At 40.0% G+C, this 13,793-nt stretch overlaps 1 protein-coding gene across 3 annotated transcripts in view; it reads left to right on the top strand.

Moving 5' to 3' along the window:
- Positions 1-13,793, top strand: part of PTDSS2 (phosphatidylserine synthase 2) — a 44,633-nt gene that overhangs the window by 16,512 nt on the left and 14,328 nt on the right. For 2 of the 3 annotated variants that reach the window (XM_075501722.1, XM_075501720.1), the window contains exons 3-6: positions 332-414; positions 7,485-7,552; positions 10,536-10,670; positions 11,700-11,750. In XM_075501722.1, the coding sequence (XP_075357837.1) occupies positions 332-414; positions 7,485-7,552; positions 10,536-10,670; positions 11,700-11,750 (337 nt within the window). The remainder of the gene's footprint in view (positions 1-331; positions 415-7,484; positions 7,553-10,535; positions 10,671-11,699; positions 11,751-13,793) is intronic. The other variant, XM_075501721.1, reaches the window with a different exon arrangement.

Consider the following 13,793-nt stretch of genomic DNA (forward strand, 5'->3'; position numbering starts at 1 on the left):
GCCAGATCAGGCTCTTCACCTGGCTGGCTGGATACTAGTAAATGACAGTAAAATGGAAAGAATGGAAGCGTGCAGTTAGTGGGGAGGAAGGGGGAAGGATGGATGGGTAAACTTTGGGGTTTGAGACAGTCTGTCATGAAACCACGCTTGAAAGTATAGGAATTTAAACCCATTTCCCTGAAATACAGTCTCCAAAAGGCATCTATTTATGATTGACATGTTTAGTAGTTAAGAAACAGACCAGACTTTTTTTTATACCAAAGAATATAATTTACAATGTCATTAGGAAGATGGTGCAATATAAACAGTTTGTTCTGTTTTTCACTTGCAGAGGTATTGTTGCCAGTATTTTGGTTTTCTTATGTTTTGGAGTTACACAAGCTAAAGATGGACCGTTTTCAAGGCCTCATCCAGGTAATTTAAGTTGCTTACGTCACTCAAATATTTCTGATAAATTGCATGGTTTATGGTGAATGTAAACATTTGTGTTACTTGCAGAGAAGGTAAGTTGTAATTTAAATAATTATACAGGTTCATTGACACTGCACACTTACCACACAGCCTCCCAGCTTCCACCCAGCCTCCAAACAGCATGGTGATCCTTCTGTGCTTTCAGTCTGCATATAGCATAGGAGTGGGGTTTTTTTTTTTTGGCTCTCCCTGTTTTGGCTTCCTGTTGTTAGTGAAAAGCTTTGTGTGAACTGCCAGATTCTTGAAACCTTAACTTCCCTTGTTTATCCCTTCCTCCCCCCCCTTTCTGTAATGGGACTGCGCTTCTGACCTTGTATCCAGTTGCTGGAGCACTACATTCCCTTTGCTGTATGTCGATTATCCACAATAACTGGTAAATTAGAAGCCCTTGATTATGATTCTAGTAAGACTGTAAGTCTTGAAAGCATTTGAAAGCACAACACAAAACCTCTTCCACATAGTGTTATATCAGGTGAAGTATGAAAATATTTTAATATCTTTGATCTTTTGCCTATTTTTAGATGTGAATCGTTGAGAAAGAATTAAGGGAATTTATATAGGCTTACATAATATTCCTGAAAGCATTAGGCTCTCCCACAGTCAAATAAAGCTATAAGTATTTCTTATGCCAAAAATGTAACCTTCCAGTTCAGGAATGCTGTTCTATATGAGAAATAGTAGACACATTAAAAACCTCGATAAAGCAGACGTTGTTCTAGAGCAATGCCCATAGCACACCTCTGCATACTTAAGGTTTTATTCAAAAGTTTGCATTTCTGAGGTCTTACTAAAATAGCAGTTTTTAGGTTTTCCTTCCAGTTAATTCTGGTTCCTCCTATAAGACAAATTACTCCTGTTAAGGACACCAGTGATATTTGAGTGATTTCAGTTTTAGAACATCCAGTGGTTTTGTCTGGGATGGAAGTAACTTTTATTTCCTAGAACAAAGTAGTACAAACTGGATGGGGAAAGTCCAAAGGTCAGAGATCTCTACAGCAAACTTCCAGCGTAGACTGAGCCAACGTCTACCACCTCTGTATGCTACTGTCTTGGGAACAGCAGTTACTGGACTGAAACTGAGTATCTTTCAGCAGAATCAAATCGTCCATGAACGGGGTGATTGAAGAAGCTCCGGTGTATTCAATCACTTCAAATACTGAGTGTATTCATGTCATCTTTTGTCTTAAGTTCACCTTCCCTCTAGCTTGTTTGATGGGATGATCTTCTGAAGAGTGGTTTTCGGGGCTATAGTAGTTCACTAGGATAGTGGATACTTCCATGGTCACAGCAAGACATCTGAGTGCCTGTTGAAAGGAGAATGGCCGTCTTTCTCCATCCCTCTCCTGTGGGAAGGCTCTTGCAGGCAGCAGAGGGCATGGCATTGCAGGCCCGTGAGATTCAGTGTCAGCTCTCCAGTTACAGAGGGCTGTATGAGGAAGTTCCCATCAGGCAGTCGAGTCTCTGACCTTAGCTTCGTGGTGCTGTTCCGGGAGAAAGATCTCATCTCAAAGGAACTGGCAGTGCGGGCCGCTGGTGTGCGCTGCTTCCATTTATAGGGCAGAAGGAAGCCTTTGGGTCAGTCAGGTCACTACGATCACATACAGCCACATCAGATCTGTTACATGAACTCTTCAAGCTGTATCTTAAAAGTAGCTAGGTTTCATGTCCTCTTCTGTCGGCTGATTTTGGAGCCCTGTTATTCAGTATACGCGTACTTGTTTATGACCAGCTCAGAGGTGTTTTATATTTTGGTTTGGGTTTTTTGTGGCTAATGTTGTTGTTCTGTTTAAATAGCTCTAGTTACTCTGTGTTTAACTGCCTGACTTACTTATACACAACTCGCATATAGCAATTTGCCATTGGTTTTGCTAAAGCAACAAGTTTTGCTTTTAGTCTCCCCCCTCAATGTAAGTCTGCTTTCCTCCTAACGTTTTGGTAGTTCTTCTCTTTGTGTGTTTTGAGTTTTCTTCTTTGAAAATGACTGCCCAGAACTGTGTAGGATATTGCAGATGTGAGAGCACTTAATGTTTTTTGTGATAGTGTTAATGCTTCCCAGTATCTCTCTGGCAGTATCTTGGTGGCTGTCTTTATATTGTATGTGCTTTTTTCATGACTGTAGTACAGTGACAGCTCAGTGACTGGCAGATAATACTGGTATCCATCCAGACTGGTGATTTTTTTTTTTTTGGCCTTCCTTTCAGTATTACTGGCAATGTCAGCTTTAGCAAGTGGCTCATCCAGCTTTACCATTTTTCTACTGATTTCTCTCCCCCTCCTTTCTCCAGTTTAGCTAATAATTTGCCACATGGACCTATACTAGTTGCCTACTGTAATTCAGAAATGTAGGACTATCATGACAATAAGTATGTACGACTATTTAGGCAAGACTTCTTTACAAACTTACCCTGCTTTTTATCCTATTTTCCATTTCCTTCCTGTAAACCGTTGGCTTCGAGGCCTCCATTTGGTTCCATCCAAACCTTCTAGCAAAAGAGGAACACTGCCTTATCCCCAAGGAACAATATTTTACAGGGGACAAATCTTAAGCTCTTCTTGAGGGTCCATTTATTGGTGGGTGAACACCCGAATTTGGGGAGTGTAATGCATTTCATGATAAAATTATCATGGATAAAGTCAGTATCAGTATGCTGACTTCTTAGTATTTGCAAATAAAAGATATTCTTCATTCTTATTGTCAACTCTTTTTATGGAGCCTTGAGCATGCAAATGCCCTGGTGTTGCAAGAGTTCAATGGTGCTTTATTGTCTTTGTCAAGATAACATGTCCATGTTGTAATTTTAAAGAAATTTTCCATGACAGTTATTAATGCCCTAAGAAATAGCTTTTAACATTCCCAACCTTTGCCAGTAGTTATTTTGACTTAATACATCATGCCTGACAGCACAAGCAGTTTGGAGAGTAAAGTATGAAGTTCTTGACTAACCCATAGGCTAGAGGGCTGAAGTGGCTGGAAATGAGCAGGCAAGAACTGGATCTCTTCTGTACCTGTCCCTGGGTAGAAGGCACAGGCAGAACAGGCCGCTGATGAAACTGGATGGAGCAGCGGGTTGCCTTGTAATTCTGCAAAGAAGAAATCCTTTCATTAGAACTTCATCCAGGGAGTAGTACGTGATCTGCCTCTTTCTGACAACTCCTCTAATGATTCAGGAATCTGGATACTTGCCACTGGTTTTGCATAAATGTATTGGAAATTGGGATAGTGATACTAATTGGCTGCTTTTTCACTGGCTGGGTGGAATAAATGGCTCTCTATGTAGGGGTTTGGACAAGCTAAGCTTTTAACTCGTATTTTTCTATCTTAACATAGCATTTAATGTGTTCAGGCATACATTTAGAAATATAAAATTGCCCATGCAGAGCTAGGACTAGTCTGAAGGGCTCGCCTGCCCTCTGTTACCCTCTCAGTTGTCCCACCTTCTAGTCGTTGCACTCTCGGGTCACGGTGGTGCTTTTGAACCAGAGCTGACTATGGAAAACCTCGTATTCTGGAGCAGTGACTTGAGCAGGCGTATGCTGGCCCAGGCTCATGTGGCTGCTCAGACCAGACAGTTCTCCCTGCTCACGTCCTGTGCGCCTTCTGATTAGCACTTCATAGCTTCCACCCACTTAGCAGCTCTAAGATAAGTGCCTTGCTTGGGCAAATAACTTAAATTTTTTTTTCTTTACTCATTTAGCCTTTCAGGTGGCATAGGTCAAACTGAAACCTCTCTTGATAAGTAAGGGTAAGTGGCTGGTTGTGCACTCAGCCAGGCAGCGCTCTCTTGTTAAGTGTTCATCTTGTGTTTGCAAGTCTCCCTACAGTGGCAACAGTTTAGTGTTTGCGCATAGTAATCACTAAACTATCAGGTATGTAAATGATTAGTTGAAGCCTGCTTAATCAGGAAGTTAGTCCTAATTTGAAGGAAGTTCATGGTGACAAGTGCATTTAAGAAAAACAAATATTAGAGGTATGCCAAAAATAACTTTATAGCTAAAGCTGAGGCCAGTCTAGGAAGAGAGAGAACACGATGTTTGTACAGCTTTGAAAACAGCTTGTTTCTGGTGTACACGTATAGATATAAAGTAGTCTTCAAAACCTCTTGGGTACTTACGCTGACATAAGTACCCAAGGGAGAAAGCACACTAAATTATAACCAGATCTTATTTTTTTTATTATGAAGTATTGCTGAGCATGTTCAGCAGCTGCAGATCATCTGTTGCCAGAACCCTATGTATATAGGAGAAGAAAAGCTCAGATAAGGATTTAGATTTTTCTGCTTTCTGAACTATATGTACATCAGTTTCAGAACTAGTCTGCCACTTTTATGCCTGAGTAGTGTAAAATGTGTCATACAAGGCTTTATAGGTCAGAAAAAACTCAGCATTTTTAAAGCTCATAGTCTGAAGGTGATGTTTGAAGGAAACAATACTCACTTCTTGTGGGAGAAGTGTGTTAATGAAAGGTTAATTCTTACTTCTGGTATGAACATCGTGCTTACTCTTCAAAGTATGCAGTCATTATAGGAAAGGATAGAAAACACCTTACCGAACACAAACTGATTTTTTTAATCACTTAAAGTCACCGCTGTATTTCTATCCTGCATTCAAAAGGCTGAAGTATTTTTCAGCAGCACAGTGGTGCCAGTTTGGGGAGAGGTTCCTCTCTTCCAAATAATTCTTTGACTAATGAAGGGTTTTTTTGCTTGTTTGTTTTTCCTAAGCTGCAGTCTAGAAAGACAGGAGGGTGCATGCACGCTCTTGGTCAGTCCTTCCAAGTGAAATTTGCCAGTGGATTTGAAAGTTAATCAAATCTGAAGGAAGGACAGAAGTTTCAAGTAATGGTTTCTACAGATTTTGTGTAAGAACAGCTGCACAAGAGGCACTAGTTACTGCCTTACCAAGGAGAAGGTAGGCTGAACTCTGCTTTTCCTTCCCTCGAGGAGACCAAGGAGCAAAACCACTTCATAATGTGTTTAGAGGTTTGTTTGGTTTTTTTAAGTGACTGACCCCTAAGAAGATACTTCATTGTATTGCATAATTAAGCAATGACAATTATGTTTGTAGACTTTAAGTAAAAATCTTCAAAGTTCCAAATTTCCAGTGAAAGCTGTTACAGAGCTCTGAACTGCCTGTTATCCAGGCCACACCTGCCTTTTTTTTTTTTCCCCCCTCCCCTGGAAGTGTAAAGTAGGCCATTTCGATGAAGTTAATTTAGCAGTTTTGCTGAAAACAGGTCACACCTTCTCACATTTCAGTCTATTTTAATGGTGGTGTCAGAAGCAGGCTGTCAGAGACGACTTTTAAAAATGTGGATTTTTAAATTTTTTTTTTTCCCTCTACTTGAGACTGAATTGGGCAAAGATGACATTTATCTTAGTTTCAGGGGGCAAACAAGCCTCTGCAAAGCTCTGCAACACCATGGCTGGTTGATTTCAGGTTCTGAGCTGATAAACAAGTACGTTTGCAAGACCAGAGTTTATGTTTAGTTCTTGCATTATTTATGTCATGGTCCTGCTTTTAAGCATTAACATACCTAAGTTGCCTTGGAGTTAATAGAGATAAATGCCCAAATCAGGCCTGAAGGTTCTTGGTTTTTTTTTTACTTCATGGCAACCCATGTTCATGAAGGTGGAATAGCTTGCTGCCTCCACTCAACCATATAAGTGACTGTCTTGATTTCTCTTTGCCCCAATCCAATTCTAACTATCACCTAGATGTAACCATGGAAGGAGAGCTCTGTTTTGTAAGTATAAACAGGAAACACCTGAAGGAAAGCCTATTAAAATCATTCCAAAGTGATTAGCATGTGATGTTACCAAGAGATTTCAATATCCACTTGGAATGAGTCAAGTTTTGCCGAATTACCTTGTGTAAATTTTTGGATATGGTTAGGAGAAAATGCTGGAGCACTCTGTTTATGCAGATACTGGCTCTGCATTAACCTGCTTCTTCCCGTATAGGAGTTAACAAAAATGCTGGATGAGATTTCAGAGCCCAGAAATCACTTTATGGAATAGAGGCAAAACCGGTCTCTGGGTGGAGTAGGATGAATTAGGGGCATGAATGCAGCCCATGGACCACTAAGCTTGTGCCCAGGACAGTCAGAGAGCCTACTACCTGAGGACTGAGTCTTTTGGAAGAACTGAGGGGACAATGGTGGAGCTGGAAGTGTACAAATGCTTCAGTTTGTGTACCCTTTAGATTCAGGGGTTGCTTCAGTGTGAGAAGGTCTGTAATCACACATCTTGGGAGGATGAAAAACAACTGCAGGCTCTGAAGAGGCTGAGTTTTGCATGATGTTTCTCTTATTATGAAGAGTTTCAGATGATCTCATAGATCTTGTGTCTAGCACCTGCTAAACCTTTGGTACGTTTTTTTAATTTAATTCCTGGTAAAAGTGAAAATATCTTTGGCATTTTAAATGCTTTCTGCCCCTTAAGGGAAAAAAAACTTGTCTTCAGGGAAAAAAATGGGCTTACAAAAGTAAAAGCAGTGGTTCCTCCTGCCAGTCTTAGTCTTGTCTGTTTTAGCAGTACATAGGCAGAAGTTGGTGAAGCGCATTAGCCGTGATAGGGCTGGGAAAACCAAAGTTGGACAGGTCAGGTTACGTGAGATCGTGGGGAAAGAAATTAGATTAGTTCAGGAAGGATATAGTTCTCTTCCACAGACTGCTAGAGAGCATTGCAAGTGGCACGTATCTTTCCTTCTAATTCTTAAATATTTAGTTCATTGCGTTGAAGCGTTCTTATGGATCCTGGTCCATTCTCAGAGATCCAGGTCATTGCTGGAGCAATTCTGGCAAATTTACATAGCAGCCTGTCTGGCAGTTGAAGAGCCTTTCTGGCTGTACTCTCTTTAGGAAGGATGGTGAATACTTCACTTGAATGCTGGGCTTTATAATTTATTGGTGGGAGCATCTCTTCTTGAAATGTTCAGTTATATTACGGTAAATGAATAATTGAGTGCTTTTTTGCTTGAAAGCTTGCTAACGTCCCGTTTGTCTGTTTCTGTAGCTTACTGGAGGTTTTGGCTGTGTGTCAGCGTTGTGTATGAGCTCTTCCTCATCTTTATACTCTTTCAGGTGAGTAACTTAGACCTGTAGTTACTAAATGCCAGTTTAATAATCCTTTGTGGTGTTCTTTAGGATTCTCGCGGACTACAGGAGATGCTCTTCATTTTTGTGAATCAAATCATTGTACTATTTAATGAGACTTCTAGGTTGAGGAAAGATATAATATTATAAAAATATTTCACCTTGTTGTCTAACCTCCCGTTAGTCTCAGTCTAGGTTAGACACCGCAGTGAAGTGTTCTTAAATGAGTTGATAAGAAGTCAGAGTTCTTGTTTAGATCAACCATCAGGAGTTGGTGCTTCTGATGTTTAGCCTCTGCTCTGCTGGACTTGATGTGACTTGCTGAAGTTGCGTACCAGCTGTTAGTTTCTTTAGATCCTACAGATTGTGGGGTGAAATCACCTTATTTAATCTTGTGAAATACTTTTTACCTTGAGTGATAGGTGCTTTGAACATTTTTTTGCAATAAACCGAAACTTCATACACAACTTTGAATAGTGGCAGCAAACTGAGGATGATGTTTTTTCTAGAAAGACGTGCTGTTGGTAATTCCAAATAAAGCACATTATTTTCTACCATATGCTTGTCCTTTAGTAAACTGAGAATTTTCCCCTGGCTTTTACAATGCTACGACTTCTCAGAAATGCAGTAGTTGAGGTAAATATTTTGAGATAAGCAAGAACAGTAAACCTGATGCTATTAACAAAGCCATTGTGTTCCTATACTTACACTTACACCACTGCAAATCAAGTTTGAGTGCCAAGAAAGAGCTCGAGATTTTGAAGGAGGCTCACCTTTCCTCAGTTACGCAAACCAATGATTGCAGTCATCTCCTCAGACAACAGCATGATTTGAAACCAAAAGCAATGGAGAGATATTAAACCATGAGAGGTAACTGTCCTGTTCTGTCAGACAGCTCGCTACTTTTCAGATTTAGATTCCAGTTAGAGTCCCCAGTTGTTCATTTTCAGATAGGTCCTTCTTGCTGACACCTTAGTAACGTTTGGTGCTCTGTATTTTAGAAAGGTTGTGCAAATGCCATCACATACTCATCAGGCAGCTTTAAAAAAATCATTTTAGATGAGAGAAGATGAGGAACGTGCTTTTTAAAAAAAAAAAAAGTTTTGCCTCTAGAGGCCAAGTGAGCTTGAAGAAGTGGGGCTGGAATTCAGAGGTGTCAGGATCTATCTTCTGTTGGAGTAGGGCATTTGCTTTGCAAACAAGTTTTTAATATTGATCAAACCCTTTCCAGCTAATCAAAGATTTCCTTTGGCTCCAGCATTTCGTGTTCTGCTTGGCTTTCCTGGAGCCTCCCCAAAAGTCAGTGCCAAGCTCTCTCAAGACCACAAAACTGTCCCTTTTTTGTCCCCCTTTTTTTTGTTTGCCTGGCTTGTTTCAGTGGGCAGCTGGAATGTGTCCGCAGTAGATCAGTGAACAACAATGTGAGTTTCTGTCCCATTGACATAACTTGGGGGTTCAGTGTAAACCCTTACGCAGGGCCCTAATGTCTCATTAGGGTTTCTTTCAGGCTGCCTGTCCTGCTTGGAGGGAGTGGAGTTCTGACCCTTTCACAGGCATGAACAGGTCTGTCTTGCCTTTTTTGTTGTTATTCCTCACCACTGAGGAATACTTACTCAGTTCCAATTTATTCTTATGTTCTTACTGTTTCATGTCACCCTGTTTTTTTTCCAGGCATCCTTGTAAATGGTACTCCTGACTAGCTGCAGTCAGACTGAATAATAAGTTTCATTTTTATTTGATAGTACCGTTATAGTTCTGAATTCTAATAGAAAAGCCTGATATTGCTTTGCTTTCCTCTGGCGGTATGTTATGTGACCAGCCATTTAGTTGTTAAGGACACTCACTAGCTGTTTCTCAGCTCTTTACTAAAAATACGTTATTACTTTGCACAGGTTTAAATAAGGTTAAAATTATGCTGAGTCTGTAAGTGACTAAACTTCCTTAAAAGCAAATACAAGCTCGCTCATAGTTGAAACTTGGCTTACAGTTAATGTGACTTTAGTGGTTTCATTCTATAATATTATTATTGCTATTAACTAATTTTGGCCTTGCCCGGCTTTTACTGTCTGCTAGTCTGTCACAGATGTTACATTGCTTCTGTTGTAAAACATTGACCACAACAGTGAGCAATTTCACTGCGAAATACTTATTCAGCAAATGTGCGTGTGAGTTACTAGTAAATTAGTTCAAGTCTTGGTCACCGTATATAACTAATATTTTGATAATTTCTTCCTTGCTGTTTGCTTCGAGTTTATTACCCGTGCTGCCAGTGGGACCTTATTTGAAATGGCTGTTTATTCACCGAGCTGCACTAAATTTTTTCTGCCATGAAATGCAGTGCAGTTCTCGACTTTCTGTGGCGCGAGCTGAGCACACATGCACGACTAATCCCGCTAACAGGGCACATAATCGGTGTGCTCAATCTGCTGATGTTTGCATGTACTGTATTTCTTTTGAGCTGCATGTTTAAAGTGCTGCTGGATCTTTCCCATTCTAGAAAACCAGAAGGTCACTAACGCAGGAGATGCAGCCATTAAACGAGCTTTTCCTGAGTTACTGGCTGCTTTTCCTTTACCCTCACCAAGCTCGAGGAGAGGAGAGGAAGGGCAAAAGGGTCAGTGGGAAGGATGAATTGTGTGCCAGTTCGAGTGCTAAGCTTTTGGGAGGGAGGGGGCATAGAGGAGTGGCTTAGGAAATGGAGTTAAAGATCTCTGATTTTTCATCTTTAAAAAATCTTAAGTTTATTCTGTAGTCTTTTTTTTCCTTAATATTTAGCATTAGAGGCCCAGAAGGTCAGGTATATATGCTGTGTGATGCTTTGAGGTCTGGATATATTTCAAGAATTGTTCTGCAACACGTTTTAAAAAAACCACCCATTTGAGGGTACAACGTTGATCATAATTATCTTTGTACTTTTCTGTGTGTTAATATTTCTTAAGAGGGAAACATGGGGTTTGTGTTCCTTTTGCAGACTGTACAAGATGGCAGACAGTTTATGAAGTACATTGATCCACATTTAGGTGTTCCTTTGCCAGAAAGAGACTATGGTGGAAACTGCCTTATTTATGATCCTGGCAATGAAACGGATCCATTTCACAACATCTGGGTAAGAAACAAATGAAGTTACTTGCTAATGAGTCTGACTTTTTTTTTGGTAAAAGGTTGCTTAATTGAACTCTTCAGAGTGCAGTCATGAGTCTTTCTGAGCGCTGAACAAGAGAACAGGTCATGACTGACTCTTCAGCTTTCTTATTTCTCTTCTCTTGACCTTTCCTGTTCATCAGATGGAGATGTGTCTCTTTGTATCCTAATTACATTGCCCAGGAGAGAGAGTAAACTGTTTAACAATCCTTGTTTCTCAGATTATTCATGTAAACTTTTTCCCCTAGGAGTTTGGGTTTATTTCTGTGCTGGAAGAATCTTCTGCTTACAGTCACCTTGAGGCACAAAGTTCAAAAGCTGCATGTTGCCAAGCAACCCATAAGTTGCACTTTTCTGAATACCAGAAACTGTCAGGTTATTGTTTGTCGGTGGCAAACAGAAGACTTGAAATTCAGGGGCAAAGGAATTCTGATTATTTACAACTCCCTGATTGCATGGAGCTGTTAGTGCTTGTGTAGTGAGGAGCACTGAATCCTTTGGGTCTACCATGTAAGTCTTCAGTGCATCAGGAACTGGAATAACTGAGAGCAATTACAGCTGTCCTTTTCTAGTTTTGCACCAAAACCAGGAGGAGGAAAGCACTCTTTGCCCAGGGATTTATGGTGGCAGGATAAGGTTTAAGAAGCTCTGCTAGATACAAGGTGAAGAAATGCATGTTCTTGCTCTGGCTTGAACATGTTCTGCTTCCTTCCCCTTGGAAAGCAAGGAACGTGACATTTAGCATTAAAAAGGTAGTCTCCTCTTTAACAATACGATCCTAATTCCAGTTTCTGCCCCTTAAAATTGTGACTTTGCTTTGAAGATAGCTTGTTTGTTCACTGTACTTGAGTGCAAAGAAACTCATAAAATGCATCTAGTATTTATCTGTGAAACAACTAAAGTTTAGTGCTGCATTTTTCTTGGGAAGAAAGTAAGCCTTAATGGGTTATTGTTTGTAGTGCAAAGTGACCTACACTCTCTTCTTGGTTTATAGGACAAACTGGATGGATTTGTTCCTGCTCACTTTTTTGGCTGGTACCTGAAAGTAAGAATGGGTCTTCTGTTACATTTCTGTTACAGTACTATTCTACTTTTAAAGCTTGACTGCTTCTGCTTTAGTGATGCCAGTCTTCGTGATCAATTACATTAGGCAGTCATCTGTGAACTAGACTCAGTGTTTGTAATACATGAAAGGCGCTTTTTTTTTTTAGCTCCCCTCCTGACCATGTTAGGTCACCTCATTTCTTTCCAAAGTAACATTACATTGACAGGCTCCCTCCTCCACCATAATTCATTCTGAGGTCAGATCAATAAAAGTAAAAACCATTACTCTTGTAGCAAGATAAATGCTTGAATGACCTTTGGACGTAGAGTATGGGGAAGACAGCATTCAGAGAAGGCAGTGAAAGGCGACTGTTACCCAAATGTAGATACGTGATGATAAACTACTACTATTCCAAGGCAGGCTTTTCCCAGTGCATCCAAATCAGGATTTTAAATCATTAAACGGGTAGTGGTTTAATTCTTGTTACTTTTTAGTCAATATCAACAAACTGTGGAAGGAGTTCCAGTTGTGCTTGTCTCTGGCAGAACACATTCAACTCATATTTTGCTGATTACTTTGGTCTAAATATTAGCTTTTTTTAACCTGAGCAAACTTACTAGCTAACTTTATTTTGCCCTGCAGACCTTGTTTCAGTTTTTTACCTACAAGACCACCATATATGATAACCTGAAAAAGCTCAGGCCGTTTTAAAAATAAGCTATAACTGTTGTTTTGTTTTTCCTTTTCAAAAGTGCAGATGTATTCCTATCAGTGTTTTGGTTTGTTCTGGTTTTTTTCCCCCTGTAGATGAGTATGCTAGGCATGGGGAGACTTTGACTTCACATCAACTTGTCTGTGGTTTGCTCTGTTAGTATACAGAATTGTAAATGTGGAGAAACTTGGATCTTCTTCATCCAAGAAAATTACATTAGAAACTTAAATATCAGAATAGCATTTCAGTTATATTCTGTATTTATTTTTACAAATAATGTCATACTGAGGAAAAAATGCCTAAATAGTGAGAACCTGGTAACAAGACATAAGAAGAGTAGTAACACATTCCTGAGGACCTAAAATGGGATAGAATTCAATATGCCAGTCCGCTCAATCAAGCTATTATTCGTCTTGGTTTGGAAGAAGCCTAGTTTTTATTAAAGAGATTGTTTCTACAGAAATGCTCGAGATGTTATGTCATCTTGTCAACCTGCAGTCTGATTTGACGAGCCCAGCATACTCCACAAGGTGTTTGTTTCTGTGCTGCTCAGCTTGAAGGAAACTGGCAGCTATATTTCTTATTTGTCAGTTAACATATTTTTCTATAAAAAGCTGGAAGTTGAGTGTGTTGTCTTCATAAATAGAGATGAGCATGTGTTTGGGTTTGTCTTCTTTCTTTTCTCTTTTTTTTTTTTTTGAGTAACAGTTTTCTCTCTCTCTCTCTTTTTTTTTTTTTTTTTTTTTTTTTGAGTCTGGTTTGAGTAACAGACCCTTAAGCTGTATCTCAAAGCGCCAGAATGGCAATACTGAAAATGAATGTGCCTCATTCATCAGAAATTATTGTGGGCCTCCCCGTTTGCTTTGGAGTCATTTAGATCACGTGTTGTCAGAGTAACATCTGATAATGCATATCTTGTATTTTTCCATCTTCTGGTTGAGGCGGTCAACGCCAAACTACATTTACTTTTGCAGAATCAGTACTAGCACATTTGGGGTTGCCACCTTCCATCTAGGCACCCTGCTGAGGATACAGCAGACCAGATGTACAGGCTCTCTGTGCTCTTATCCGCTTACAAATATGAAATCAAGTGTTACCACAGATGTCTTTCCTTGTTTTGACGGTAGGCTGAGACGGTACGTATGTTCTAGGACTGCAGCTCAGCTGAATCCTTATGCTGAATGTGGAAGAAGGTGCTGCTCTTCATTGCTCACCCTGACAAGCTGCTAGCTGGTATAAAGTAGACTCAGGTGTCCCAGCACAGTCAGGGCTGAGGTTTAGTGCAGGTGACTTTTTAAAAGTTTGCATTAAGCAGGCTCTGAAAAGCCTTT

Source organism: Mycteria americana, chromosome 5, assembly GCF_035582795.1.
Source record: "Mycteria americana isolate JAX WOST 10 ecotype Jacksonville Zoo and Gardens chromosome 5, USCA_MyAme_1.0, whole genome shotgun sequence".
Lineage (NCBI taxonomy): Eukaryota > Metazoa > Chordata > Aves > Ciconiiformes > Ciconiidae > Mycteria > Mycteria americana.